General features: G+C 49.5%; 1 protein-coding gene across 1 annotated transcript; it reads right to left on the minus strand.

Moving 5' to 3' along the window:
- Positions 1–751: 751 nt before the first annotated feature.
- On the minus strand, positions 752–3,657 carry HAND1 (heart and neural crest derivatives expressed 1). Its single transcript, XM_089909598.1, has 2 exons — positions 2,999–3,657; positions 752–1,388 (listed from the first exon to the last, which is right to left on the minus strand). The coding sequence occupies exons 1-2, from the start codon at positions 3,548–3,550 to the stop codon at positions 1,287–1,289; spliced, it is 654 nt and encodes a 217-aa protein (XP_089765724.1). The 5' UTR covers positions 3,551–3,657; the 3' UTR covers positions 752–1,286.
- Positions 3,658–27,119: the final 23,462 nt, after the last annotated feature.

The following is a 27,119-nucleotide window of genomic DNA, read 5'->3' on the forward strand; positions in this document are numbered from 1 at the left end:
CGTTGTCCCTCGTTTGTGTGACAGACCCCCTTCCCAATAACCCCAAACCGTGGCCTGCAGACACCGATGTGCCTACTAACCCACAGACAGGCCCAAATGCTGACCCACAAAAGTCCTAGCTCATCCCCTCTGGATCTAATTCGTTTCCAGTCTTCTGTTCTGTGGGTTCATTAAATCTATCCTGTCCCCGCCCCCCTCCATTATCTTCTAAGGAGAACTCTACTCTTTGTTCCAGGAGTCCTTTATCTGCCCCCTTCCCTTGATTTGATTTGCAGTTTGGCTTGGCATTTATCAAAAGAGAAGTAGAACAGGAGGTGCTCTAACTAGCAGAAACGATGGAGCGGGGTGGGGATACTCGCCAAGATACCACACAGGCTTCTGCTGATTTCAGAAAATGTTTTATTAGTCAAGAGCATAGATACTGCTTTGCAAAGGGAGGGGGCAGTGAGTGGTCATATAGATTTGAGGTAGAAAAAGGGTGAGGACGGGGGATAAACAAACACCTGAGCGCAGCAGGCATGGTAGGTAGTTTAATACATAAAAACTTTTCAACAAAGGGAAAAGTTTTTATTTACAAAGGAAGGAAGAACGAAAAGGAAGAAAAAGAAAGAAAGGAAGAAAAGCAAGAAGAAAAAACAAAAGAACGCAAGAAGGAAGGAAAGAGAGGTAAAGAAAGAGCCATTTCCCTTGGAACTAAGTAGGAAGTGCAGCGACAAAAATAAAATAAAATAAAAAACACCACTGTTTGAGGGAGGACAACAACAAAGGCAGCCCTCCATCTTCCTGGTTTGGTTCTCTTTCCCTGGCAGAAAACTATTGATTCCTCTTATTGCATTTTAATTAGGGAGGAGAGCTCGAGGAGGGTTTTGACGCGAAGCCGACAGGGGGGCAAGAAAGACAGGCAGACAGGGTAGTGAGGAAGGCGTTAGGGGTTCTAAACTCGCCCCAGAAGGGTTGGAAGGGTACGTCTTAGCGCGCTTGGGTCCCGCAGTCCTTCCTTTTCGAATCGTGCAGCCACGAGCCTCCCTCTCGGTTGCAGGGGTGGGGGTTTTATATATATATTTCTCTTTCTCTTCACGTATTAAAAACAATTTCAAATGACATTGCACGTGCGATCCAAATGTGTAGATGCAGCCAAGCGACCTGCCAGCGCCCCAGCAGAGGCCAGGCGGGATGCTCCCCATAAGCCCCTGGCACCCAGAGCCTGGCACTCGCCTCCGCCTTCCTCTGCTCCCAGGGCTCCGGGGTCGAGCAGCCGTGGCGGGGTCCTCGGCGCAGGCCTCGGCTCACTGGTTTAACTCCAGCGCCCAAACTTGCTGCGGCCAACCTGTGCGCCCTTTAATCCTCTTCTCGCCTGGGCCCAGGGCAGGAGGAAAGCCTTCGTGCTGCTGCTGCCAGAGGACACACACAAGAAAAGAGGCGAGAGAGACAGGTTTAAATGTTTCTGCTCCGCTCGCCCAGGCGTGGGGTAAAAGTGGGGGTGGGGTAAAAGGTGTTGGGAGCAGTAACTGGGAGCCTTTAAATAAGTGACGAATTTCTGTTTGTGAAATAGGCAAACAGGCTCATAAATTTGCCTTTATGTGCCGAGTTCCCGGGGCGGGGTTGGGGGGGCCGGGATGGGCTGGGCAGCTTCTGGGGGTTTGGTAGTGAGAATTTTCTGCAGCTGGTGGAACGAATGCTCTTAGGTTTGGCTTTATGGCGCCGAAGGGAGACTGCAGGGGTTGGAATGGGAGGGGTGCGAATCAACAGCTTCCTTGCTCGTGGACATGCTCCTCGCACACATCCCACTTTCCAACCTAGTTTATAGCGCCTGGGCTTGGATACAGGGTTGGGTCTCTGCAGCCGGCTCTGGGCACTCAGAAGGCTACACGAATGAGCGGGGGAGTCGACCTGGCTTAGCATCCCCCTTCCCTGCTACTTGAAGGAGGCGGCAAAGTGCAGGGAGTGGGGAGACGCCCAATAACTACTTCCAACGAGGGCGTCGCCTGGGCCTGCATGTCCTCCAGCCCAGGGCGGCAGTTTAGAGACTCGATGACCACGGTCTTTCCCAGTCTCCTCAGGTGACTTCCCTAGTTTACCACAGCCCCTGCGGGTCAGATAAAACCCAGGAGGCTCTCTAGTCTCCAACGCGCGGTGTTCCTGAGCACACCAATCTAGAGAAACTAGTTCAGTTCCTCAGCTTGGAAATCACTGCTTCAGAGGTCCCAGAGCCCTGCGCCAGCGAAACTGAGCTCCAGAAGTGTCGCCTCACTGGAGAGGATCGAAAAAAGCCGAGTAGGGATTGCGATCTCCAAAGCCAAAAAAAGTGAGTGACTTGCTTGTCGGCGTTTATACACAAAACCATCAAGGTGGCCCTAGGAACCAGCCGTGGGGAGTGGAGCGGTGAAATATCCTCCAGATGTTTATTCCTCCAGGGAATAAACTGACTTGTTTTATCCAAGTAAACAACTCCTCGGGTAGGTGGCCTTCACATCCTGTCCCGTTCTGGGCCTCAGTTTCCCTATCTGTACAATGATGAAAGTAGACCAACCTCTCTGGCAAAGGCCCTTTGAAAACAGCAGCGGAGCCCAGATGCATCAATTCACATTCAGGCAAATTAAAGTAACGAACTCCTACAGCATTCTTAACCTGGCTTCCAGGAGATCCCAGGGATGAATCAGGACCCCTTGAAACTGGAAGTGAAATATATGGTGTGTGCATTTTCTCGGGGTCTGAAGCTTCCAGTGGATTCTTAGAAGGGATCCTATGAGCCTGTCCGAAAACTGTAAGATTCTGTCTTCATTCACAGCCTTACAAACACTATCCACATTACAGATGAATTCAAATATGAATCTGCCTCCCTCCATGCACACAATCCCACATTTAAACCATCTCAGAACTCCCCACAGTCTCTCAAAATTGCATGAACGGCAACGCAGACTCCTTCCCCTGCATACTCGGCCTACGGATGCTCACCGCGCCCGCGCCCTTGGCTAGAGTGTACGGGACCCGGACTTACCAGCTCTCTTTTCCGCTTGCTCTCACGACCGCCATCCGCCTTCTTGAGTTCGGCCTTGAAGGCCTCGGGGTCGCCGGCCTGTGCGTCCTTGGCCAGCACGTCCATCAGGTAGGCGATGTAGCTGGTGGCCAGGCGCAGAGTCTTGATCTTGGAGAGCTTGGTGTCAGCCGGGACATTGGGGATGCACTCGCGCAGCTCGGCGAACGCGCTGTTAATGCTCTCTGTGCGTCTCCGCTCCTTCTTGGGTCCTGAGCCTTTCCGCCGGCCCAGGCGGCCGCCGAGCGCCTCCAGCCGCCCGGGGCTCTGGCCGGCCCTGGCGTCTGGACCGTAGGAGGCGGCGGCTGCAGCGGCTGCGGGCGGTGGCCCGCCTGCGGGGAAGTCCGGGGCAGCGTCAGCGGGGCTCAGCAGCCAGCTCTGGAAGTAGGGCCGCTCCTGGTGACAGCGCGAGGCAGGGCCGAAGAGGAAGGGCTCGTGGAGCATGGGGTGCGCGGGGTGAGGGTGGTGATGATGGTGATGGTGGTGATGGTGTGCATAGCTGCCCACGAGGTTCATGTTGGAGCGGCCCCTGGCCTGCGCCGCCAGACCGATTAGCGCCGCCCCATGCGCCCCAGAGACAGCCGGGGCCACCCGTGGGCTCTGGGGCGGCGCTCTGGTGGGCACTGGAGAAATTCTGGGGCAAGGCTGAAGATGACACCCGCAGCCCGTCTTCTGGCCGGCTTCTGTTGCAGGCGAGGACGAGGATGCCGAGAGACCTGTTTAACCCTTCTGCGGCCTCCCCTTCAGGGTCTGGCTTATATAAGCCTGGGGCTTTGATGTCAACCTCTCCCTGGAGCCAATGGCAGGGGGGCGGGGAGGAGGAAAGGGGGATGGCCGTCCCTGGTTTTAAGCTCAGCTAGCGCTACTCGACTCAGGCCGCCTGCGGGGACAGGGAGGCGGCCCCGCCTCCGCCCCTCCCCCCCCCAGTTCCCGACCTGTGGGGGAGACGGGGGCTAGTACTTGAGACACAGGCCTGTCAACGCCCAGGACGGCGTCTGTCACCCCCTCCCCGTGGGCCCAAGAAAAGGAATCTAGAATCATGGAGAGAAAAGGCCTTCACCTAGATTTTACAGATAACGAAACTGAGGTGCAAAAAAGGAGAAAGGTTCTTGTTTCTAGACCTTCCAGAATTCAAAATAGAAATTCCAGAGGTTCCCAGTCCTGAGCGGCATCTGCTCTACTTGGTCTCAGAGCCAGAAAAGGAGAGACCGCTGTTGGAGGCAAGATAGGCCCCCAATGTTGTTCCCTAAGCACCCCCAGTCCTTAGTCACCGGCCCATTCTGCGGGACTGCAGCAGGTCCTGCACCCGGTAGAGCACCCGCCAACACTGGCCAAGTCTTGTCCTCTACGGCGCAGGCGGCCACCCACTGGGGAAGAAGCAGGGGACAGGAGGTGGAATGAGAGGGGTGGCGAGTAGGGGGATGAGGGCTCCAAGCCCACAGGCATTTACTGGTTTACTCCGGGCTCCAGAGCTTGAGGTCCACTCTTCTTGCCTCCTGGGCGCCTGATCCAGTCCAAAGGCCAGCCAGGCTGATGCAGGGGCAGCCTCCTTCCCGCGGGGCTTGAACGGAGAGCCCGGAGCTCGGCTACGTTGGGCCACCCCATGCAGGTTATCACAGCTTGAGAATGTTCGATTCTCGGCGCCAAAGGCCACACTGCGAGAAGTCAGCGTTTGGCGGTAAACACACACCGAGGAGACCACGACCTCCACACTCTCTGAGAGGCTCACGCAGCCGGAGAAACCTGGCATCTCACACCCACTGGCGTAGAGACGCCACGGTCCTGGCCGCGCAGACGTCCGCTATTCCCACTCCCGGCTAAGGCCCTTACGCTTGTTGGATTCTGTCCGCGGGGGCCTTTCTCTGGGCTGGCATTGGGACCTGGGAATCCCAGGGTGGCAGCGCTTGCGGTTGGAGTTCTCTGTCTTACCTCCCGATGGGTATCTTCCCAGCTGATGTCCTCATACCTGGGTCCCTCCATCCTCACCAGCCTTTCCCAGCCAAGCCCCTTCCCTACGTGGCCTGTCAACGTCCAGGACAGCGTCTGCCACCCCTCCCCGTGGGCCCAAGAAAAGGAATCTAGAATCATGGAGCAAAAAGGCCTTCACCTAGATTTTACAGATAGAGAAGCTGAGGGAATGTGCCCTTCTCTCAAAAGCAATGTGGAGGCGAGGGTGAAAGGAGAAGAGAAATACATGACTGCTCTTTTTATTGTTTTTAATTTATTTTTATTTTTGGCTGTGTTGGGTTTTCGTTGTTGCACGAGGGCTTTCTCTACTTGCGGCCAGCGGGGGCTACTCTTTGTTGCGGTGCCCGGGCTCCTCATTGCGGTGGCTTCTCTTGTTGTGGCACGCAGGCTCAGCTGCTGTGGCTCACGGGCTCTAGAGCACAGGCTCAGCAGTTGTGGCGCACGGGCGTAGTTGCTCTGCGGCATGTGGGATCTTCCTAGACCAGGGCTCAAACCCGTGTCCCCTGCATTGGCGGGGATTTCTTAACCACTGCGCCACGAGGGAAGCCCCCATGACTGCTCTTTTTAGAGGGCAAATTCATTCCTTTACCCATTTCTTCAACAAGTATTTACTGACCCCCGCTGTGTGCCTGGCACACTTAGCAGCCCAAAGGCAGGGGGAGAAAGGTCAACTCATTTTACAGATGGGAACAGTGAGGCCCAGAGAAGATGAACAGTTTTCCTTGGGGGTCGGGTAGCCAGTGGGTATGCGGTTTTCCCCTCCCGTACAGGGAATAAATAGATGGCGGCGGGCGGAGGGGCGACGACACTGCGAGGGAGAAGCCAACAAATGCTTAGTCCAGAGCCGTTTCTCCATGCGGGAGCTCGGCTGGGCTGTGGGCCCTAGAGGTGCGTGGGGGGAGGGAGGTCCTTGTTTCCTGCCTGAGGCGGCTGGAAACCCGCTGCTCTCCCGGGCGCCTGGCGCCAGCAGCGCTGGGGTTGGGCCGAGCGCGGAGCCGGAGGCTCGCGGGGAGGGAGCACCCGGCGCCCGGTTGAGCCGCGGCTCCGCGGGGTCCCGCGCCTTCCTGGCCTGGAGGCTCTCGGGAGTGCCGGTGTGCGGGCAGAGACAGTAATTACTCTGTGGAAAAGGACCTCAATCCTCGACACACATCCAGCCGTGGTCCTAGTCCGGCAGGATTTCCACCGGCAGACCCTCAGGCCCACCATTACACATGCACATATATACGTACACGGCCTCACAAAAAATCACGGGCATACATGAAAGTCCATGCATTCGTGCAGACGCCACAACATATGTGTATTCTCCCGGTAACCTATTTACACCCATGCGACACACGGCATTTCAATATTCGTGCATTCCTAGGATTTTACACATTATCTCTCTGTCACCCACAGGGAACACACCTCGCTTCAGATGTGTTACAGCTCTGAGCCACTCCCAACCCTCCATGCAGGCATGCATACAGATACCATCACAGCAGAAAAACATCAATTCTACACAAATATCACAGCTGCAGGGCTTGACACATACTCTTTACTGTCACACTTGTGCACAGGTCCAACCAGTTTGTGTCAGTTTCTTACAGTGTCCCACAGTTGTATTCACAGCACAGACTTCTGAAAACCCCATTCCACATTTCATGTGTTCTCAGTTCCCACAAAGACACACAAGTACACAGCCACAATTACTACAGTATATGCACAGGTGCTCAGAAGTAGAAGTTTTCACATGTTCGCCCATTACACACAGGCACACAAATTCCAAACACTCAGACAAGTTGAAATCCATTCTGTCTTACCTACAGTAGTCACAATCACAAGCCCTGGAGATGAAGTTGAAACAATAGTATGCACAGTATCACATACCCCACCCCCATGAACGAGGAGCACGGGATGGGATAGACAGGTACGTGCAGTGACCCACATACTCACATACTCACAGCTCCAGCACCCACCCTCGTGTCCCAAGAGTTTTCCAGGGTTACACAGATCACTCAGGGCCCATAGAGACCCTCCAAATAGCCAGCCTGCTTAGTGTGGTAGGGAACGCATTATCGGTACTGGATGATGAACCCCAGTCCCATGAGCAGCCTTGAGGGCCCCCAGATCCCCCGACAGTCCCCCGTGGGTGGTTAAAGAGCAGGGTGCTGGCAGTCCCCTGGGCCCCAGAAAGCACTGCTCTCCACCCAGAGTCACAGAGTCTAAGTAGTCCTCCAAACAGTGCCTGCTGTGGGAGCCTGGCCCTCGAGGACCACTGGGGCTCCAGGCTGGGAAGCCTCCAGTGGGATGGACGCCAGGGAGATGGCCTGTGTAGAACACGAGGTGCCTAGGCTCCAGACCCGGCCTTCTGGAAGACCCCAATGTGCTTTTAAGTCCAGCGTGGCTCAGGTGCATTTGGAACAACAGTGGGAACCCAGTAACGATGTTCTCTCGCTCCTTCCCAGGCTATATGGTGTGGGAGGTCTGGGTCCCAGGAGTTTGGCCGAAATGTTTCTAAGCTGAGAAGCAAGAGATGTGCCTTGAGTTCTGGCTCTACCTAGCATCTCACTGTGTTCCTTTCCCTCTCTGAGCCTCAGTTTCCCCCATTTTCAGAAAAACGGGGACTGATAGTATGGAGTTCTGTAATTCCCAGCTCAGGGCTGTTGCACGGCTCCCCTCTGGTTCCTCTCTCCCAGCTCTGGGACTTCGCACTTGGCTCTGGGGCCTGAAGACTCTAGCCTGCCCAGGCTCACGAAAACAGACTAAGGAACGGGAATCTGGGACTCTGGGGTGGGGCGGGGCGTCCTATCTACCAGTCTCAAATCCCACTACCTCCCCTCCGGACCCGCATCCCGAGGTGCTTGTGGGGACTGCGCCTTCACAAGGTCTGGCGCTCCGAGCATTTGTAAATGCACGCTTCTTCCTCCAGTTATGCTAGTGAGGTCGGGCCAGCACCCTCACCCCATTTTACAGGCTCTTAAGCACATAGAGGTTAAAATTTTGTATTAAGGGAGTGTTTAAGAGAGCCTCGCGGAAGAATCGCGCCCACCCACCAGGACTGAAACTCAGCACTGGCATCCTGCCCTGTGTGAACCTTCGCATCCTCGTTTCCCTCCTCTGTAAATTAGGGTGCAGTAACACCCGCCGCAGAGGGCTGGTTTAAGATTAAGCGAAATTATATAGGTGAAGCTCTTAGCACAGTGACAGTAAACCTGGATAAATGGTGGCTCTGTTTTTAGGAATATGAATTCCACAGGGGAAGAAATGGAGTTACATGAGTCATGACTACATAGCCCTGGATAGGGAGGGAATCCAGGCATCCCCTTTGCAGTGCTCTGTTCTGATCTGACCGCTCCCGTTTCGGACTGCATCGAGTCCTCTTCTTTCCCCACCGCCCCTACAAAACCCTACTGTCAGGAGGCTGGAGATGGGGGAGACCGAGCATCGCCAGGTGCGGAGGGATTATGTTGCCAGAGACCTGAATTCCAGTTCCAGATCCCACCCACCCACGTTTCCTTTGCTGTATGGTTTGGGGGTGTAGTTCCTGCCTCCTCCAGGACTCAGTTGTCCCATCTGTACAGTGGACTGGCTGTACTCAAGCCTCGGACGCCTCGGGGTCCCTCTCCAGCCTGCCCCGCTCCTCCCCTCACTCCCGCCCCCAGGACTGGCAGGCCCGGGAGAACCCGTGTCGCGGCGCCTACCGCAAAACCTTCTCCCGCCGCGTCCCGTGACCTTGACGCCACCAGCAATCCCCGCACCGGACCCCTTATCTAAATAGGGCCGTAAATCAAGGAGCTGTCAGGGCCCGGGTAATTACAGGAACTCCATAAAAAGGACCCGGCCGGCCGCCTGTTTATATTAGCGCGGTGTAAAATATTCTCGCTGTCTTGGGGAATCGCGTCGCGCAGTAACGCGCCATAAATCAGCCCGCGGGCCATTTACCCCGCGGCTTGAGCGCGCAAATCCCTTAAACATCTCTCTGCAGTATCTAGAGTGTCTAGGACTTTCCAATCTGGCCCAACCTGCTCCCCGGGGCCGGGAAAGCCTGGGCGGGGCTGGGGGTTTGGGGGACAGGGCAGGGAAGAGACAGAAAGTGGGTCGATTTCCCCTAGAAGCTCGTGGGGTGAGAGGCCTCCCTGCCTTCGCCAGTATGTGAGAGTAGCAAGTCGGCTGAGATTTCGTGTTAGGACCTACAGAGGAACCGGCCTAGGGAGGAGGGGAAGGGGCTTCCCTAAGGCCACAGCCAATGGGTGGCAGAGACGCAGCTAGAGCCCAGACACCTAGTGGAGACCTGGGCTCCACGGCAGCCTCTGTCTTCCCCTGTTTCCCCCTTTCCTGGGATGAGGAGTGGACTAGCCAGAGAGGGTCCAAGCCACAAGCTGATATTCCATTCTCTACCGTTTAGCTTCGGGAATCCCTGAGCTTCCTGCAACTGTGCACAGAATTATGTGTGAATGATAGTGTGGGGGGGGGAGCTCTGATTCCTAGTCCCGGCCCCCCTTGTTTTAAAGGTGGCAAGCAGGCCTAGAGGATGGGGCACACAGCTAGAAATCGAAGACCCTCCTGCTGAAATAATCCCTTCTGGTTTATCTCCCCCATGTTCTTTCCTAAAGAAAACCTAAGAGAGAGAGATTGTAGGTATGTGTGCATGGCGGCGGGGGGGGGGCAGTGAGGGGTGCAACCCTGTACGTTCTTAGGTTTGTAACAGCCTCAAAATTACAAAATCTGTTGAAGGTAAACCTGATGCTGCCCGTTGTATAATGCATAACACAAATCAAGCTTATGGAAAAAGAATATTAAATTTTCCCTCGGCTCTGGGACCTGAGGATTCAAGGGAGAATTAAACATTTTCCTCCCCCATTCCCTTTCTCTTCTGAAGTCCGTAAATGACAACGTGTTTACACAAGTTTTTATGTCGTCTGAGCTTCGTCCCGGCTCCGCTTCCTCCTCTGTGTATTTTCCGGGCAGAGAGATGTCTGCTTCAGGACGCGTTCAACCTAAACAGAGCCCCGTCTGATTGGAAAATGTATTTATTTGAAAAATCGTAACTCACAGCTTTGGTGAAAACGGTCCCCAAATTTATGGGATGGCTTGGGGCGCGGCGGTCGTAAATTAAAAAGCACTGGACAAACCCCCCTCCCCAGTCCCTGTCGAGTCCCCGCAGCAGCACCAGTCAGGTTCTCGGAGCTCCGGGAGAGGAGCCCCCTCCCGGCTCCACCCTGCCGCCCTCTTCAGCTTCCGTGCTGCAGTCCCTTGCCGCGGTTTAGTGGCGTGTTAGCAGGCAGGTGGATTTCATTCTGGTTCCTTTCGCCCAGTCAGTTTCCTTTCAGGCAATTTCATTCAGGGCAGCCTCACAGCCATTAGTTTCAGGTGGTCGGTTAGCAGTGTTCTGTCGCGCACCGGTCTGCTTTAGGCATGTCAGGTTTTTTCGTTAAGTGCACCCCGGTAAGTTTCGTGGTGCTGGGTTGCATGTAGCCGCTGGTCCCCAACTGATTGATCAATTGTGTGCCGAACTGTTCCTTGCCAAGAGGTTTATCTCTGGTCAGTGTCATGAAGGTCAGTTTCACCGCCTGACCGTTGCTTCCCAGGTCAGGGAAATTTTTTCCTTTCAGTTCAATCTGAATTCGGCAGGAGGATGGAATCAACCCACTCCACCAATTTCCTCAATCCTTCAGCCAGCCTACCCCAGCTGAGGACTGGGAAAAAGCTGGAGTCGCGAACTCGTCCTTGAGGACAGGCGCCGCAGCCCCCATAGGCTGGGGAGTCCATAGTCCAGGCAGAGCTGGACGCATGGGGCCTTCACCAGCAATCATCGAGTCTGCTTTCTCCTGCAAACACAGGGCTGAGCCATGTCTCTCCGACTCAATTTTACTAAGGATCAAGCGCCACTCTGGCAGCGTACCCACAGGGAGGAGGGCAGGCTCTCTGCTCCTTGCTTGTCCGTCTAAGCGCTGCTATCTCGGGGAGAGGCATTGGCGATTCACTCAAAACTGTTGCGCTCCTTTCTCCAGAGTAGGCAAAGGAGCGCGTTGGAGCGACGCAGTTCTGCGCACTAACGGCAGCCTGGTGTGTGGGAATGCGGGAATCCGAGGTGGTGTGGCAACTCACTCCAACCTGTCTGTTCTGCTGGGGCCACCTGCCTCATAACCCATCCGCTGGTGGAGCCCTCAGCCACCACCTTCTGGGACTGATCTATTCGCAATAGCGTTGGTTGGAAGAAACGCAATACCTTTCGGTAGAGAAAACCCAGCTGGATCAACCTAGCCTATTCTGGGAGATTAAGAACTGGTGTGAGGTAGAATGAGTCAGAAGTGGTGAGGGGATAGAGGGCTCCTTTTCTGCTATCCTCCCTTACAACTTGGGGCCAGGGTGGTAGAGGAGGGTAGCCCTCCTTCCTTGGGCCTGCTTTCTCCCAACCCAAAAGGGCCTTGCTCTAACGAGTGGTGGGATCCGCACATTCTCCTGCACCCCTGCCAGGACCAGAGCCGGAGATGGACTTTCAAAGTTGCTAGGAGGCCGAGGTATTAATCTTGGGAAATCTGTGCTAAGAGTTTCGGCACTGGACTGGGTTGGGGCATATAGATCAGCAGCTAACTACACTTACTGGTGAATATTTCAACTCCCCAACTCTTCTTTCTGCATATAGGCATTCAGAAACTGAGCCTCTGGGCAGTAAACGGTATCATTATTAGTCTTATTATTTTAAACGGGGCCAGATTACATCCGTCATGTTTCCCATAATGGTCAATTGTAAACACACTTTACAAGAGAAAAGCAAAAAGGGGATTTAATGTTGATGCTAGGAAAATGCTTAGCACTGGCATTGCTGGGGAATTGGCAGGCTCCCCGGTCCTTTGGGAGAGAAGTCAAGTGCTTAGTGGTTTTGTTTTGTTTTGTTTCCGTTGAATTTCTAAATCTCTCAGGGGTCTCTTTAGCGAGAGAAGTCCTCCCTTTAAAAGTCATGGATGAATCAATGGGCCTCGGCTTGGGAAGCAGGAGTGAGTGGAGTAGGAACCTGCAAACTTGTCTGACTGAGTCTTGATCATTTTCACTGTCACTGTCGATCTTCTTACCAGCACCGTTCTCTGTTTCAGCCTCTTTCTGCCCTACCGTTCCCCTTGCTGCAGCAGAACCTTGCTGTGGAGTGGGGAGATGAGAAGATAACTGAATGATGGAAAAAACAGAAATCAGAAAAGAAAGGCAAGAGGCATGAGTGGTGACTGGAGAAAGGGGAAGTGTACTCTGGTTTAATCTCCTTATCAAATATCAGAGCAGGTTTCCTTCCAGAAAGCCTGGATTTGGCCACCTTTCCTGGTGTGAACATCTCTCCCTAGCCATGTGGACAGCCATGTCACCTCACACACACACCCCACAGGACACAAGATTGTCCTCATTAGCTTCCCCAAACCATTCAGAGCATGGAGCAAAGAACAAGAAAAACGTCACAGTGGAACCCAGCTCCCAAACTTAAACCAACTGCTGCTAGTTATTAAATTCATTTTCATCCATGCAAGCCTATTTTTTTTAAACAACAACAACAAAAGTAGCAGGAGAAAGAACAGAAAGAAAAGCCTAGAAACCAGAGCAGAAATTAATTTAATTACCTCTTTTCCCCTGCCATAAATTCCACAGAGGAAATCAAATCTTTCTGTGCATGTGTGTAAAACCCAATCAGTCTATGGAGCTCGCCAAAATCCATTCTGTCTTAAACCGGGTATCCTAACTGGATGAATCTGAATGTACCAGGCGACCAGGCATCAAGTGAACCAGGATTTTCCAATGGCGTTCGCCACGGAGCCAGAGAGGATAAACATCGGTTGGAGCCACACAGTAATCAGCTTGCCCTCGGAGAAGGGGAACCTGGGTGCTGGCAGAGGCATCCTAACGTTTTGCGTCAGATGTAATGGAATATTTCTCCTAACAGCCAAATGTCTCTCCCAGCCACTCACCTGACGTGTTTCTGGTTGTTTTAATTTCAGATCTGACAGAGGATGATAACCTGCAAAAGAGAGAGGTTGTAAATGCTGAGGACCCTAAGGCTGGGCAGTGTAAAGGCTGCCTGCTCAAGAACTAGGACAGGGCTGTGATTTGTAGGACCCCAAAATGTTGTCAGGCCACTCAGGGCAAGCAGGGTGGCTGGGAGAGGAGACTAGCATTCGGGAAGGGAGAAGCGCACAGAAAGGAGAGCTTTGGGCTGCTTGCTCCGAGGAAATGTGCCGCTTGTTTTGTATTCCATTTTGTGACGTGGAGACTGCCCCTCCCTCGTACCTCTCCCCCCTCTCCACGGGCACACTGATTTATAGCGCCCGTTAAAAACACATAATGGATGCAATTAGCTGTGGCACTAGAGGAAAAAACGGGAGGAGTTGACTTTATTCCAATAAGAGATAAATGTCTTTGTTTTCATGAACTTAATTCATTAAATTCCTGGGGCCAATTTTTTAGAAAAATCATTGCTGCTTTCTTTGCTACATGAGAATCATCCTAGTAGGCATTCATTCTCAAAGTTTAGTGGGTATCACAGTCCCCTTGTTGAGCAGGTTTCTAACGTAGGGAACCCTGTAGGGGAGGAGTGGGCATGGGATCTGCATTTTCAGTAAAGCTCATTAGCGGATTCTGATGCAGGCACCAGGCTTTGAGAGTAGGACTTATACCGCTCTGGTAGAGACTCAGGAGTAACCCACTTACTGACATCAATTCTTTGTCTTGTTAGCTGTGTGTGACTAGCAAAGTGAATACATACACACAGTTAAATATAATAATGTCTATTGTGGAAAATTTAGAAGATATAGAAAAATATAGGAAGAAAAATCAAAATTTCCTTGATTCTAACAAGTTATTTAAGCTCCCTGGGCTGTAGCTTTCTCCACAGAATCCTATAGACCCCCAAAGGGGATAAGGCTCTCGTGTTCCCCTGTCCTACCCTTAGCACCCAGCACACACCTGGCACACAGTAGGACCTCCAAAAAATATTCTCTGAAAGAAATCATTGGTTAAACAAAGCTGTAGGATTAGATGATCTCTAAAGTTACTTCCAACCCTAACATTCTATTTTTCATTCTCTGCTCTAGGGAAAAAAAATGTAATTGCATAAACTCAGATATATTTGTCACTGGGACTCTTGACATTTAAACATGTGTGTGTTTCTTCTCCATGTCTTGTCACTTGATCTGACAGCTTTCTGCTTGCTCTACCTGATATTAGTTTAGCGTTGTCCTTGCCTGAGGCAGTCCAGCCATCACTGTGGATTGGAACTGAGTGGGGCGGTCCCCACCTTATACCAAACAGAACAGTCAGAGTAGATTTTTGAAGACTCCAGCAAAATTGCACAGACAGCTCCAGAAACAGGATAGTGGGGTGTCTGCAGTTCACAAATGTGCAATTCTTGGGACTTCCCTGGGGGTCCAGTGGTTAAGACGCTGAGCTACCACTGCCTGAGGCACGGGTTCAATCCCTGGTCGGGGAACTAAGGTCCTGCGTGCCGTGCAGTGTGGCCAAACAAAACAAAACAAACACAAACGTGCAATTCTTTCCTGAAACCATGAGACAGGCTCCTCTCCTTCTGTCACAGTGTACCAACGTTAATGGCAGTGGTGTTAAGCTTTTATTGTATGCCATGCACTTTACACAGACTCTCATTGAATCCTCCGAGCAACACTCTTAACTCCATTTTATAGATACGGAGTTAATGCCCAAGGCCACTCAGCTAGGACATTGGAGAAGCAGAATTCAGAGCCAGGTCTCCTTGACTCCAAAGTCCTTGCTTGTTTTTAACTACTACAATGATGTGTGTGTTAGGGGGTGGGTAAGGGTGTAGTTAAAATGCTAAAAATACTTTTATTTCTCCAATAGTATTTTTAAATTTTGAATTTTTTTATACAATTTTTAAAGGTTACTTTCCATTTATAGTTATTACAAAATATCAGCTATATTCCCCATGTTGTACAGTACATCCCTGAGCCCATCTTAAACGCAATAATTTGTACCTCCCATTCCCCCACTCTTATACTGCCCTTCCCCCCTCAACCACTAGTTTGTTCTCTGTATGTGTCTGCTTCTTTTTTGTTGTATTCACTACTTTGTTGTATTTTTTAGATTCCACATATAAGTGATATCATACAGTATTTATCTTTTTCTCTCTGACTTATTTCACTTAGTATAATGCCCTCCAAGTCCATCCATGTTGCTGTGAATGGCAAATTTTCATTCTTTTTTATGGCTGAGTAGTATTCCATTGCATATGTGTGTGTGTGTGTATATATATATATACACACACACACCACATCTTCTTTATCCATTCATCTGTTAATGGACACTTAGGTTGCTTTTGTATCTTAGCAATGGTAAATAATGCTGCTATGAACATTGGGGCGCATGTATCTTTCTGAATTAGTGTTTTTGTTTTTTTTGGATATATACCCAGGAATGGAATTGCTGGGTCATATGGTACTTCTATTTTTAGTATTTTGAGAAACCTCTATCCTGTTTTCCACAGTGGCTCCACCAATTTATATTCCCACCAACAGTGTACGAGGGTTCCCTGTTCTCCACATCCTCTCCAACATTTGTTATTTTTGTTCTTCCTGATAACAGACATTCTGACAGGTGTGAGGTGGTATCTCACTGTGGTTTCGATTTGCATTTTCTTGATGATTAGTGATGTTGAGCATCTTTTCATATGCCTGTTGGCCGTCTGCATCTCCTCTTTGGAAAAATGTTCTCCAACAGTACTTTAACAATAATGTACTCTCATGAAAGAAGAATGTAACCTGCCACCCAAACAGTGAAACTCTGTTTCACTCCCTCACCCACAAACACTATATACTAAGAATCCTTCCTGCTGCACAGAGTTCATGTTCATCAGTTTTAATAGTAGCATCAGGTGTTCAACAGGTTGCATCTATAGAGATGATCCATCATCATGAGGTTATAACCCCATGAGGAGAGGAGCCAAATTGTTCTACTTAGCAATGTACCCCCAGCACTTAGCATAGTACCTACACATAGAAATTACTCAATAAATATTTGTTGAGTGAATGAATGGTAACTTGCTTACTACAGACAGTTCTGGGGAGATGCCTCTGGCGATATGATCACCCAGAGCTTAATCATACAATATAACCCCATCACATGGTGGGTGCTTAGGAAGATATGGTTGAAGGAATAATCTTTTAGGAAGAGAGCTGGCACATGGAATTTTTATAATAAAGTATCACCGAAATTAGTAAAATAGAACTAAAATAGATTCTCCATCTTAGTTAAGTCCCTTGCTGCCTCCTTCATAAGGAAGGCTATGTTTTCTGATCTCAGCTCTGTGCCCCTCATTATGTGATTCCAGTCCCCAGATCTTCCCCAAGGATCATCCAGGCCTGAAGGTCTTAGTGTTTGTATGGTCCTAAATTGTGTGTCCGTCCCCAGGTCAAGCATTGCATGGAGTCAGACCTCAGCCAAGTTCATTGGAATGATTTGAGGTTTGCATCCAGTCCTTGATTCCAGAAGTCATACTTTGCACCTACTTCCATTTACACTTTTAGAACCCATCTTTAGGGAAAAGGTGAGTATGATCTAATGGTGAGTAAAAAAAGGAGGGTATAAAATTAAACATACTGGGATTTTTTTTTTTCAAAATAAGAAAGGCTTTATTTTTAAGACAAAACAAATAGCATGGGGCTTCCCTGGTGGCACAGTGGTTAAGAATCCACCTGCCAATGCAAGGGACACGGGTTCAAGCCCTGGTCTGGGAAGATCCCACATGCTGCGGAGCAACTAAGCCCGTGTGCCACATCTACTGAGCCTGCGCTCTAGAGCCCGCGAGCCACAACTACTGAAGCCTGCGCGCCTAGAGCCTGTGCTCTGCAACAAGAGAAGCCACCGCAATGAGAAGCCCTCGCACCGCAACGAAGAGCAGCCCCCGCTCACCGCAGCTAGAGAAAGCCCGCACACAGCAATGAAGACCCAACACAGCCGTAAGTAAATAAATAAATTTATTTATTTATTTTAAAAAAATAGCATGAACCAACACCTAAATGAAAGTGAGTGGAGAAATCCCTGTCAGTCCGGTGGTTAAGACTCCAAGTTTCCACTGCAAAGGGCACGGTTTTGATCCCAGGTCGGGGAACTAAGATCCCGAATGCTGCTTAGTGCAGCCAAAAAAAAAAAAAGTGAGTGATTTCACTGGGTTTTATAAAAGAAGAAGATGCACTCAGGTGTCAGCTAAATACCGGAACCATCAAGTAGGCACCTGAAAGAAGACACCCTAAAATAATCTTTGTTGGTGGAATCATTGAAATTATGGATGATATTTTTGCTTTCCTTCAGTTTTCCAAATGTATTGCTCGTTGTATTTTATAATTATAATTCTATAGTTAAAAAAGAATTCATACTCCAAACTAAATATACAACCTACTCATATGACAGGAGATAGTCAATAAGAAAAAGTTCTAATGCAACTTTGGCAACAAAAATAATAAAAACAATAACATTTATTTGGCATTCATAACGTGGTAAGCAATGAATTAAATACTTTACATGGATTATCTCAATTATCTCAAAAGTACTTTATCAAAAAAGTGCAGGTTTTTTTTTGTTTGTTTGTTTGTTTTGCGGTACGCGGGCCTCCCACCGCCGTGGCCTCTCCCGCCTCGGAGCACAGGCTCCGGACGCGCAGGCCCAGCGGCCATGGCTCAGGGGCCCAGCCGCTCCACGGCACGCGGGAGCCTCCCGGAACGGGGCACGAACCCGCGTCCCCTGCACCGGACTCCCAACCACTGCGCCACCAGGGAAGCCCAAAAGTGCAGTTTTAATTCCCATTTTGCAGATAAAGAAACTGGGGCACAGAGAATTTAAGTAACTTATTCAAGTTCTCCAGCTGGTAAGAGGCAGAGTTTGATTTTTTTTTTTAACCTGTTGATTCTCCAAACACATTTATGAAAGGATGCAGAAAAGAGGGAGGGAGAGAGGAAGAAAAGACATGAGGGAAAAAAATGATCCCTGTGGTAAGAATAGTTGGACCAATGAAGCAGATGTCTGAGGTATCCCTCATCTAACTTTGTGTCGGGATCACCTAAGGGGCTAGTCAGAAATGCAAAATCTCAGCTTCACCTCAGAGCTACTGAATCAGAATCTGCATTTTTAAAAACATTCCAAGGGATTGTTTGGGAATTGTTGAGATTCCAAGTTTGGGAAGCCCAGTAATTGAAGATAGTAAATATAGAATCCATTTGTATTTGTCTGGACTGGTACCACCTTGTCAGAAATGGGGGCATAGTTGCATGAATCAGTGTTTTTCAAGGTTCAAGTCATGTCTGTTTCATGGATTGGGAAAATGCCTTAATGGATTGCAATCAGAAATTTGAAAAAAGAAAAAAAAAGAATAGAAAATATCAGAGTGCATCTCACAAAGGAAGGGTAAGGGTTATTACATGAAACTTTTATTTCAAGGGTGTGTACTGGGTCTTGCAGTACGATGTGTCTTATGCACTCTGTCAAAAAAAGTTTTAGCAACTGGCCTTCACACTGTGGCCTGAGGCAGCCATGAAATTCCAAGCTGACATTTAGAGGTGCGGTGGGTCTACTTCCTGTTTCTAATAAATGTAAGACTTCTGAACGAAAGGGTTGGGTGGGTGGGAGGAAGGATGGGTGGCTCAGAAATTATCTATCTTCCTGTCCAGATGCAGGAACCTAGGCCCAGAGAGGGGAGAGACTTGCCCAAGGTCACACAGCAAAACGGAGACTTCTTGCTTTGGAAAGGGGAGCCTAACGTCAGGTCTTTCATTCTTTTTTTGTCCCCAACCATGAAAGACCTGGGAAGCTGCGGGGATCATCTGGCCAGGAGGCCAAGCAGCCTGGGGGACATGACTGTGGAATGTGTTGGGGAAACAAGACGCCTTCTCTTCCAGGCCCAACAAGCCAACAGGCCTATGTGTGGCCAGAAAGGGCTCTGGTTATCTGCCGCCCGCCTCTGTTTCGTTTGGTCTGTCAACTCCAGCAGCAAAGTGCCCCAAACGTGTGAGGCTTGATAAAAGTGGGAAGGTAAGAGGATGGAGGTGGCAGAACATCAGGGACCAGAGCTTGAGAGATGTTCCAGAACCTCCACTTCTACATTTCCTCTCAAAAGGCTGGGAAAGTCAGTCAGACCCTCCTCTCTCCCTTCACAGCCTCCCCTCCCTGTGAAATTGTGGCCTACACCCCGAACTTCTCCAGGGCACTGGGTCTTCTCATCCAGGATGGAACAGGATAAACTCTTGAAACTTGGATGCTGGATCGGGGGATTTAGACTTTTAAAAACAGGTCTAGCCTCTTATTCTTCCTTTTATTTTTTAATTCAAAAAATAATACAGAGAACTTGGGAAAGAGAAGAAAACAATTCTACCACTCCCAAATAACTATGTTACCATTATGACGTGCATGGTTTTCAAAATGGGCCATAGAGTCTATCCTGTTCACTTTTCTCACTTAGCGATGATGGGTTGTGAACACTTTTTCTATCTTTTTTTTTTTTTGGTCAATGAATATTATTTACATTACTGGACATTTATTTGATAAGAAAGAATTATTGTTAGTTTATTTTAAATGGTTTTTATTTTTATTATTTTTAAAATTTATTTTATTTATTTTTTGGCTGCGTTGGGTCTTTGTTGCTGCACATGGGCTTTCTCTAGTTGCTGCGAGCGGGGGCTACTCTTCGTTGTGGTGTGCGGGCTTCTCATTGCGGTGGCTTCTCTTCTTGAGGAGCACGGGCCCTAGGCACGTGGGCTTCAGTAGTTGTGGCATGCAGGCTCAGTAGTTGTGGCCCACGGGCTCTAGAGCACAGGCTCAGTAGCTGTGGCGCATGGCTTCGTTGCTCCGCGGCATATGGGATCTTCCCGGACCAGTGCTCAAACCCGCGTCCCCTGCATTGGCAGGCAAATTCTTAACCACTGCGCCACCAAGGAAGCCCTGGTTGTTTATTTTAGATATGACCATAACATTGTGCCTATTCTTTTTTAAAAAGCGCTTTTAGAGGTACATTCTGAGCAGTTTCTGAGTCAAATGTCTGGGGTTCCCTTCAAAATAGTACAGGAGGGGGAATTGAGTGGGAGTAGAGAGAAAATAAGGTTGGCCATAAGTTGATAACTGTTGATACTCTGCTGTCTACCTTTAAAAATACAAGGTTTTTGCAGTATTCTTCTGTAATACCAGTTTTTCACCTATTTTGGTCACAGATCCCTTTGAAAATCTTAAGCAAACTGTGGATCCACTTCCCAGAAAAATCCACATTCCCATACCACATCCACAATTTTAGGAGGTTCACAGTCCCCTGAGACCCATTCATGTACCCAGGTCAAGAACTCTTAACCTACAACATGATTTTTTTTTAAAGACTTCAGAGTATTCAGGCAGTTATATCATAAATCACTTAACCAGTCCCCCTATTCTTGGGAATTTTTATAATAATTATAATTATTATTAATAAGACATTCTATTACATATGTCTTTGCATGCATATTATGACAAATTCCTAAAAGTATCAAAGGATATGCCTGTTTTAAAGGCTTTTCTTACAGCATATCATGTTGTCCCCAGAAAGCATAATTAATGTCTTTGAATATCAGTTCCTGGCACTGCAGTCCTGCCATCTGGATGTAGCCTGGCGTAGGCAGCCAGCAGCATGTCCTTGGGGCAACTCATCTTGCCTTTCTGAGTCTCAGTGTCCCCACCTGCAAACACGAGGAGGTTAAACCAGCTGACTCAAGGATCTCCCACTCCATTCTGTGATTCTTCCAACCCGGGAAATCTGGCAAACTCTGTGTCGTCCTCACAGGCCCTGTAATTCTGACTTTGCTCCTAGAGAAGATTCCACATGTTCCCTACCCCAGCCATCCACCCCCAGTCTATCTCTGGCCATCTCTGGTGCTCCTCCTAAAACATTCTTGGGCAGTGGTGCCAGCTTTAGCAAGCTGCTGAGTCAGACCTTTGGGGTTGGCATCTTGACTCCAACCAAGGGTAACTGTGGGGAAGTGGCTTAGCCTCTCTGTGCCTCAGTCCCCTGTTAGATGGATGTTTGATATCTGTACCTACCTCACGGGGTCAGGGGAGGATCAAGTGAGGTAATACACGTTAAAGTGCTTTGAACAGTGCCCAGAATATAGAAAACACTCAGCAAATACTTGCCATTATTATTACATCTTCTGCTCAGCCACCGCCCCCCCCCCCCGCCCTCCCACCCAGGACTTTCCTTTGCCTGCAGGGTAATGTACAGACTCCTCACAGTGGAAGGCAGCCCTCAGCAGCACCTGTCCACACCTGCCCTACAGCCTGTCTCCCCCTCACACATCCTGTGGTTAAAGCCAAATGGAACAATTCCTATGTCCACCCCTTCCCACCCTCATGCCCTAACTGCTCCTTCTTGGTGCCTTGGCTGGAGTTTCCTCTCCACCTCCAATGCCTCTCCTCCCAGTGCCCTCCAGAGGATGGTCAAGGGCTCAGATCTGTTCATGCTGGGGCCAGACTGAGCCCCTTGAAGTCCCTGGACATACACTGGCTTCAGTTTCCCAGTCTGTAAACTGTCCTGGGGGACTGGATGGTCTCTAAGGCCCTCCAGCTCTGGACAGATCACTGGTTCCAGAACGAGACCTGGAAGGTCCTTCACTTGGCTTCTGGCTTCATTTTTGAATGCCTGGTCCATCCCTGGGAAGCCCTGTGTGTCACCCCAGCACCCTGGCCTAGCTGGCACAACCCACAGAGCTCACTGACAGCCTGTGATGTCAGAGCAGCACCGTGGGAGCCAGGATGTCATGGCCAGAATTTGAGAATCCAGGGTCAGGAGCCTACAGAGCCAGCAGGCCTCTTCCACCCCAGCCTGGAGACCTTGGTGACATCATTTGCCTGTTAGGACACTCCCTTTTCTCACCTGAGGAGTGTGACATGTGTCTAAAGGACTAAACCCTTTGGAGACGCATTCTGCAGATTTGGGGCTGTTCAGCCCAGGTTGGAACCTAAGTCTCACAGTGCAGGACGACCTTGGGCTCAGGCTCACCAAACCCCAAAATGATGGGGCCTGGTTTTCTCAAGAGACCTTCAGGCCTAACATTCAAGCCCCAATCTGCCAAGGCCACATACCTGAAATGTTGTTTCCAATGCCTCTCCTCGGGTAGCCATTATTGAAACTCACGGAACATATAGGCTTTAACATGGAAGGAAACTGAATTTTTGCCCCCTCTGTCCCTTTTTGTTTTTTCTGTGGGGCTAGTGATGAGTTTTCTGTTCATTTTAGGTCCCAAAAAGTCCTACAACCATTTCCAGTTACTAAATATAGCCTCAGTTCAGCCCCCCAAATCGTCTCATCTTCACACTGGACTCAAAATGGAGCCTTCTCCCCGCGGCCTCCGCCCCCAATCTGGGTTGGTCGCAAGTCAGTAGGAAGCCTGCAGTCAGTGAGGGAGCATATTTGGTCCCTCGCCTCTTTAGCTTCCGCCGTGTGCATCTCCCCCTCCGCTCAGAATTTGACAGGCTTGATTTCCAACCCTCCAGGGTTGGAGCAGCGCGGGAGAGAGTTCTTACTTGATGCGTCCTGTCGAGGTAGCTGAGTTTGGGCGCTGTGGACTGGGCAGGCGTCTACAGCAGACTCCCTCATGGGGCCTTGCCGTGGGTCCTTTGGAGACTCGTTCCGCACTCCCCATCTCTGAAGCTGCTCACGTTGCAGGTCCTTGGCAAGCTGAATATATCTCTATATCGCCTGGCCGCTCGCCTTCCTCAGCCTGCGGCATCCCGAGACCTCTGTCTGCTTGCCCTCCAGGAATCCCTGTGGGACAGACGCTGAAATAAGCCCCTGCTGGCTCTCTCTCTCTAGCTGGTGAGTCTCCCCCTCCCCCAAGACGGCAGAGCCATTGCTCCGATAAATTTTTTTTTTAAAGATATTCAGTAGAAATGGTTTTTAAAATAATTATTTATTTATATATTTTTGGCTGTGTTGGGTCTTCGTTTCTGTGCGAGGGCTTTCTCCAGTTGCGGCAAGCGGGGCCACTCTTCATCGCGGTGCGCGGGCCTCTCACTATCATGGCCTCTCTTGATGCGGAGCACAGGCTCCGGAGCGCAGGCTCAGTAGTTGTGGCTCACGGGCTTAGTTGCTCCACAGCATGTGAGATCTTCCCAGACTAGGGCTCGAACCCATGTCCTCTGCATTGGCAGGCAGATTCTCAACCACTGTGCCACCAGGGAAGCCCTGCTCTGATAAATTCTGAGAGTGAGCTACCCAGGGCAGCCACCGCACCTGTGTTCCGCGGTCAAAGCTATTGGCCAGTGCAAAGGTTGCCCTTTAAATGGAACAGGCAGGGGTCAAGTAGCAGCCTATTGTGTCCACCGAAACGTAGGAGGTAGTTTTGAGCTTTAAGAGTAGTTACTCGTAGTACTGGTCTCCTATCTGGAGATGAAGGGGGAAGTGTCCCCGGTACTCCTTTTGCAGGGAGGGGGACCCACAGCACGTCAGCTGCTTTCTTCAGAAATTTTCCCCTCAACCTCAACTACTTCCAGTCCTTTAGAACCTGCCCACAATGTGGGCGAGGATTGAGAACAGCCAGTTTTTGTCTGCCCTGTAAGTTGTGTTCCACGGGCTTACACCTTGCTCTGGGAAGTGGCATCTGTTATATCTTGGCCTCTCGGCTGCCACTTCCACTTTAATATCTTGTTACACTTACAATGATAGTCACCCTTAATTTGATGCTTATTATACATAGGGCAGGCTCAGAGCTGACCATTTGTAGTGAATTTTCTTTTTCGTTTTTTTCAGCTTTCTGTATTCATTTCTTCTTCTGCAAACAGCGTCCTGATTTCTTTTCAGGTAGTCGCCTCTCCCTTGTTGCGTGTGGGCTGTTGGAGTATTCAGTAATGGGATGTGCACCACTCATGGTGCCCTGTTCGGACTCCCTTTCTGGGCTGGGAGTCTCCCAGGTGCTGTGAAGGTTGGATGCTAATGGCTCACACCTGCTTCCTTGTCCCGAGGCAGGATTGCCTTAGGTGAATTACTTGGAGCGGATGAGAGGTTGCACCTGGGGTGGCCAGTGGTGAATGGCTGACTAACGTAAGGTAAACCCAGCCTCTCTGGGCCTCAAGAGAGGACAAACCCTGTGGTGTAATCCGTGCTCCAGCACTGCCCTTGGGATCAGCTGAGGCTAGACTTCTCCTGAAACCACATCTCTGACCAGCTTCTTCCCCTGCCTAGTTCTGTCGTGGGCTTCCTCTTCTCCTGACAGCACTATCTCAACAAATACATCGCACAAGAATCCACTTCTCAAGCTCTGCTTCAAGGGAGCCTTGCGTAACACAGGTAGAAATGTGAACCAAGGTGGGCCAATCTCCCAGGACACTAAATAAAGGATGGAGGTGAAAAAGTGTTCCAATGGTGGCTCCCTGACAAGGTTTTCTATTATCCTTGCTGTTTTGATTCCTGGAGCTCCTCTGGTTCTTCAGATTTTCTTTGGATTCTGAGTATTCCACATCCTTCTATCCCTTTTTGCTCACTTTTTAGCCAGACTCCCTTTCTTATGCCCACCAAAGAACAGTATGGATAGAGCATGTAAATGTACTATCCTAATCCTCCAGTCATCCTAAGTACATTAGGAAGCTGAGGCTCAGAGAGGTTTAGTCACTTGCCTTAGGTTACACAGCTAGTAAATACTATTACTAGGAGCTGGACTTTGAGTGCATGTCTAACAGCAAAGCCCTGCTTTAAACCATTCTGATGTGCTATCTCCACGTGGAAGGGTAAGCCAGTGTGAGCCACAGCCCCCCATACCTCCTCTCCCTTAGGTTAACATGCAGATGAGTGAGTCACCACTGCTCCTCCAGGCAGTGGGGCAGTGCAGGCTAAGTACCTGGGTTTTGGACTTAGATTGGAATTCAAGCTCAGCCATTTGGTAATGGTGTCAATTGGGCAAGTTACCTAAGCTCTCTGAGCCCCAGTTTCTTCATCAGTTAAATGGGGGCCATGATGCCTAGATAGGATTGTTGGGGGGGATTAAAGGAGGTCCTGAAAGTGGTTAGCCTGGTGCCCAGTATGTAATGGGCACTCAGGAAATGGTAGCTGTTAATAATTGTTGTTGTGTTGTCACTTGCTGTCACACAGGGGTGACTTGAAACATTTCAGCCAGTAAAGGGCCAGAGAGGCCCATAGCAAGGACTTTTTCCTGGGCTCCCAGTGTTCTCTTGGGCTTTCTGTCCTTATCCCAGGTAGACCTGTGAGGGATCCCCCCCAAGGGCCTGCAGAGTGTTACAGGCCTGCGGAGGCCAGGCAGGTGATGCAGTTGACTGGAGTGGCTCAGGTGGGGCTGTATGGAGCTGGAGGGCAGTGCCCTGTCTTAAGGGGGCAGCGATGCTCGGTGTCGGCCCGTTGTAGCCATTTGGGAGTTTAGGCCCAAAGCAGCCAAATCCTGGAGTTTTCAAGAAAAGCAGAGAATCTAGGTTATTATGTGAAATTTCCCAATTTTCAAAGGTTTTAACTTAAAGCACACTTTTAATGCTGATGGGCCAAACTCAACCCATCTGCAGCCGGATGTAGCCTCCATTTGCAACTCTGGCTTAAAGGCTTTGGTCAATATTGGTGTGAAAGCAAAAGCTGCCCTATCCCCAAAGCGGCAGAGTTCTTATCCAGAGCTTGAAGGTGGGGCTGGTCTGGGGGCTACTCCTGCCTTTGACTGTTACTGGTTTTAGACGCTCCTTTAGAAGGAAGATCTGGCTTCATAATGTGAGTTGAGCCCAGGCGATTAAGACCCAGTTCCTGCTCTTGAAGGAGGTAGGGGTTCATGGGGTGAGATTTCACGTTCACCAACAATACATGGAGAGGAATGAAGGCAGGTGTGTGTGTGTGTGTGTGTGTGTGTGTGTGTGTGTGTGTTGCAAGGGGGATGAGGGGGATGAGTATGGAATGGGTCCAGCTCAAAGCTCAAAACCGGAACCGTGAAGTTTCAGAGTAGCTTTTATTTCCATTTGTAGAGGCAAGTAAGAAAATTAAATATTTACTGAGCGAATCTAAAAAGAAATGAAATAGAGCTGGTTTTCTCTCCTAGGGATGTCCAGGAAATATTATCAAGAGAGAAAAATAAGTTGCAGGCTAGTGTATAAGATGATTTGATTTCCATAAAATGAACAATAGCAAAACAAATCCCAAAGAGACCCTATGCCAGGGGGTACGTGTCTGTGTGTGAACCAGAGGAACAGTGTGGAATGGTCCCCATCGGCTGTTAACATTGGTTACCTCAGGGATAGGAATAGGGAAGGGCTAGATAACAACTTCTCATGTGCCTATATAGATATAGATATAGATCTATCTATCTATCTACCTATCTATCTATCTATCTATTTTTTGGCCACACTGCATGGCTTGTGGGATCTTACTTTCCTGACCAGGGATTGAACCTGTGCCATGCCAGTGAAAGCACCAAGTCCTAACCACTGGACCGCCAGGGAATTCCTTCATGTGCATACATTTGTGTTCTGTCATTTTATTTGTTTTAGTAAGCCTGCAATCTGAAAGTCCTACGATTAAGAAAAAAAAAATACGATTACAGGAGCACCTACCAAGACTGACTATAATCCAAACCGTAGAGCCATGTCATTTGCCCCCATAATTATTTTTTTTTTTTTTTTTTTTGCGGTACGCGGGCCTCTCACTGTTGTGGCCTCTCCTGTTACGGAGCGCAGGCTCCGGACGCGCAGGCTCAGCGGCCATGGCTCATGGGCCCATAATTATTTTTTTATTGAAGTACAGTTGATTTACAATATTGTGTTAGTTTTAGGTGTACAGCAAAATGATTCGGTTATATATATATAGTATATATCTATCTTCTTTTTCTCCCAATATTTTTCCTTTAGAGGTTTTTGCAAGACATTGAATATAGTTCCCTGTGCTATTCAGCAAATCCTCATTGTTTCTCTATTTTATATAAAGTAGTGTGTATCTGTTTATCCCATACTCCTAATTTATCCCTTCCCCACTTCCCCTTTGGTAGCCATAAGTTTTTGAAGTCTGTAAATCTGTTTGTGTTTTGTAAATAAGTTCATTTGTATCATTTTCTTTAGATTCCACATATAAGTGATATCACAATATTTGTCTTTCTCTGACTTACTTCACTTAGTATGATAATCTCTAGGTCCATCCATGTTG

Source organism: Delphinapterus leucas, chromosome 3 (genome assembly GCF_059928025.1).
Source record: "Delphinapterus leucas isolate spDelLeu-1000000601 "Yukka" chromosome 3, BTC_Dleu_Yukka2, whole genome shotgun sequence".
NCBI lineage: Eukaryota > Metazoa > Chordata > Mammalia > Artiodactyla > Monodontidae > Delphinapterus > Delphinapterus leucas.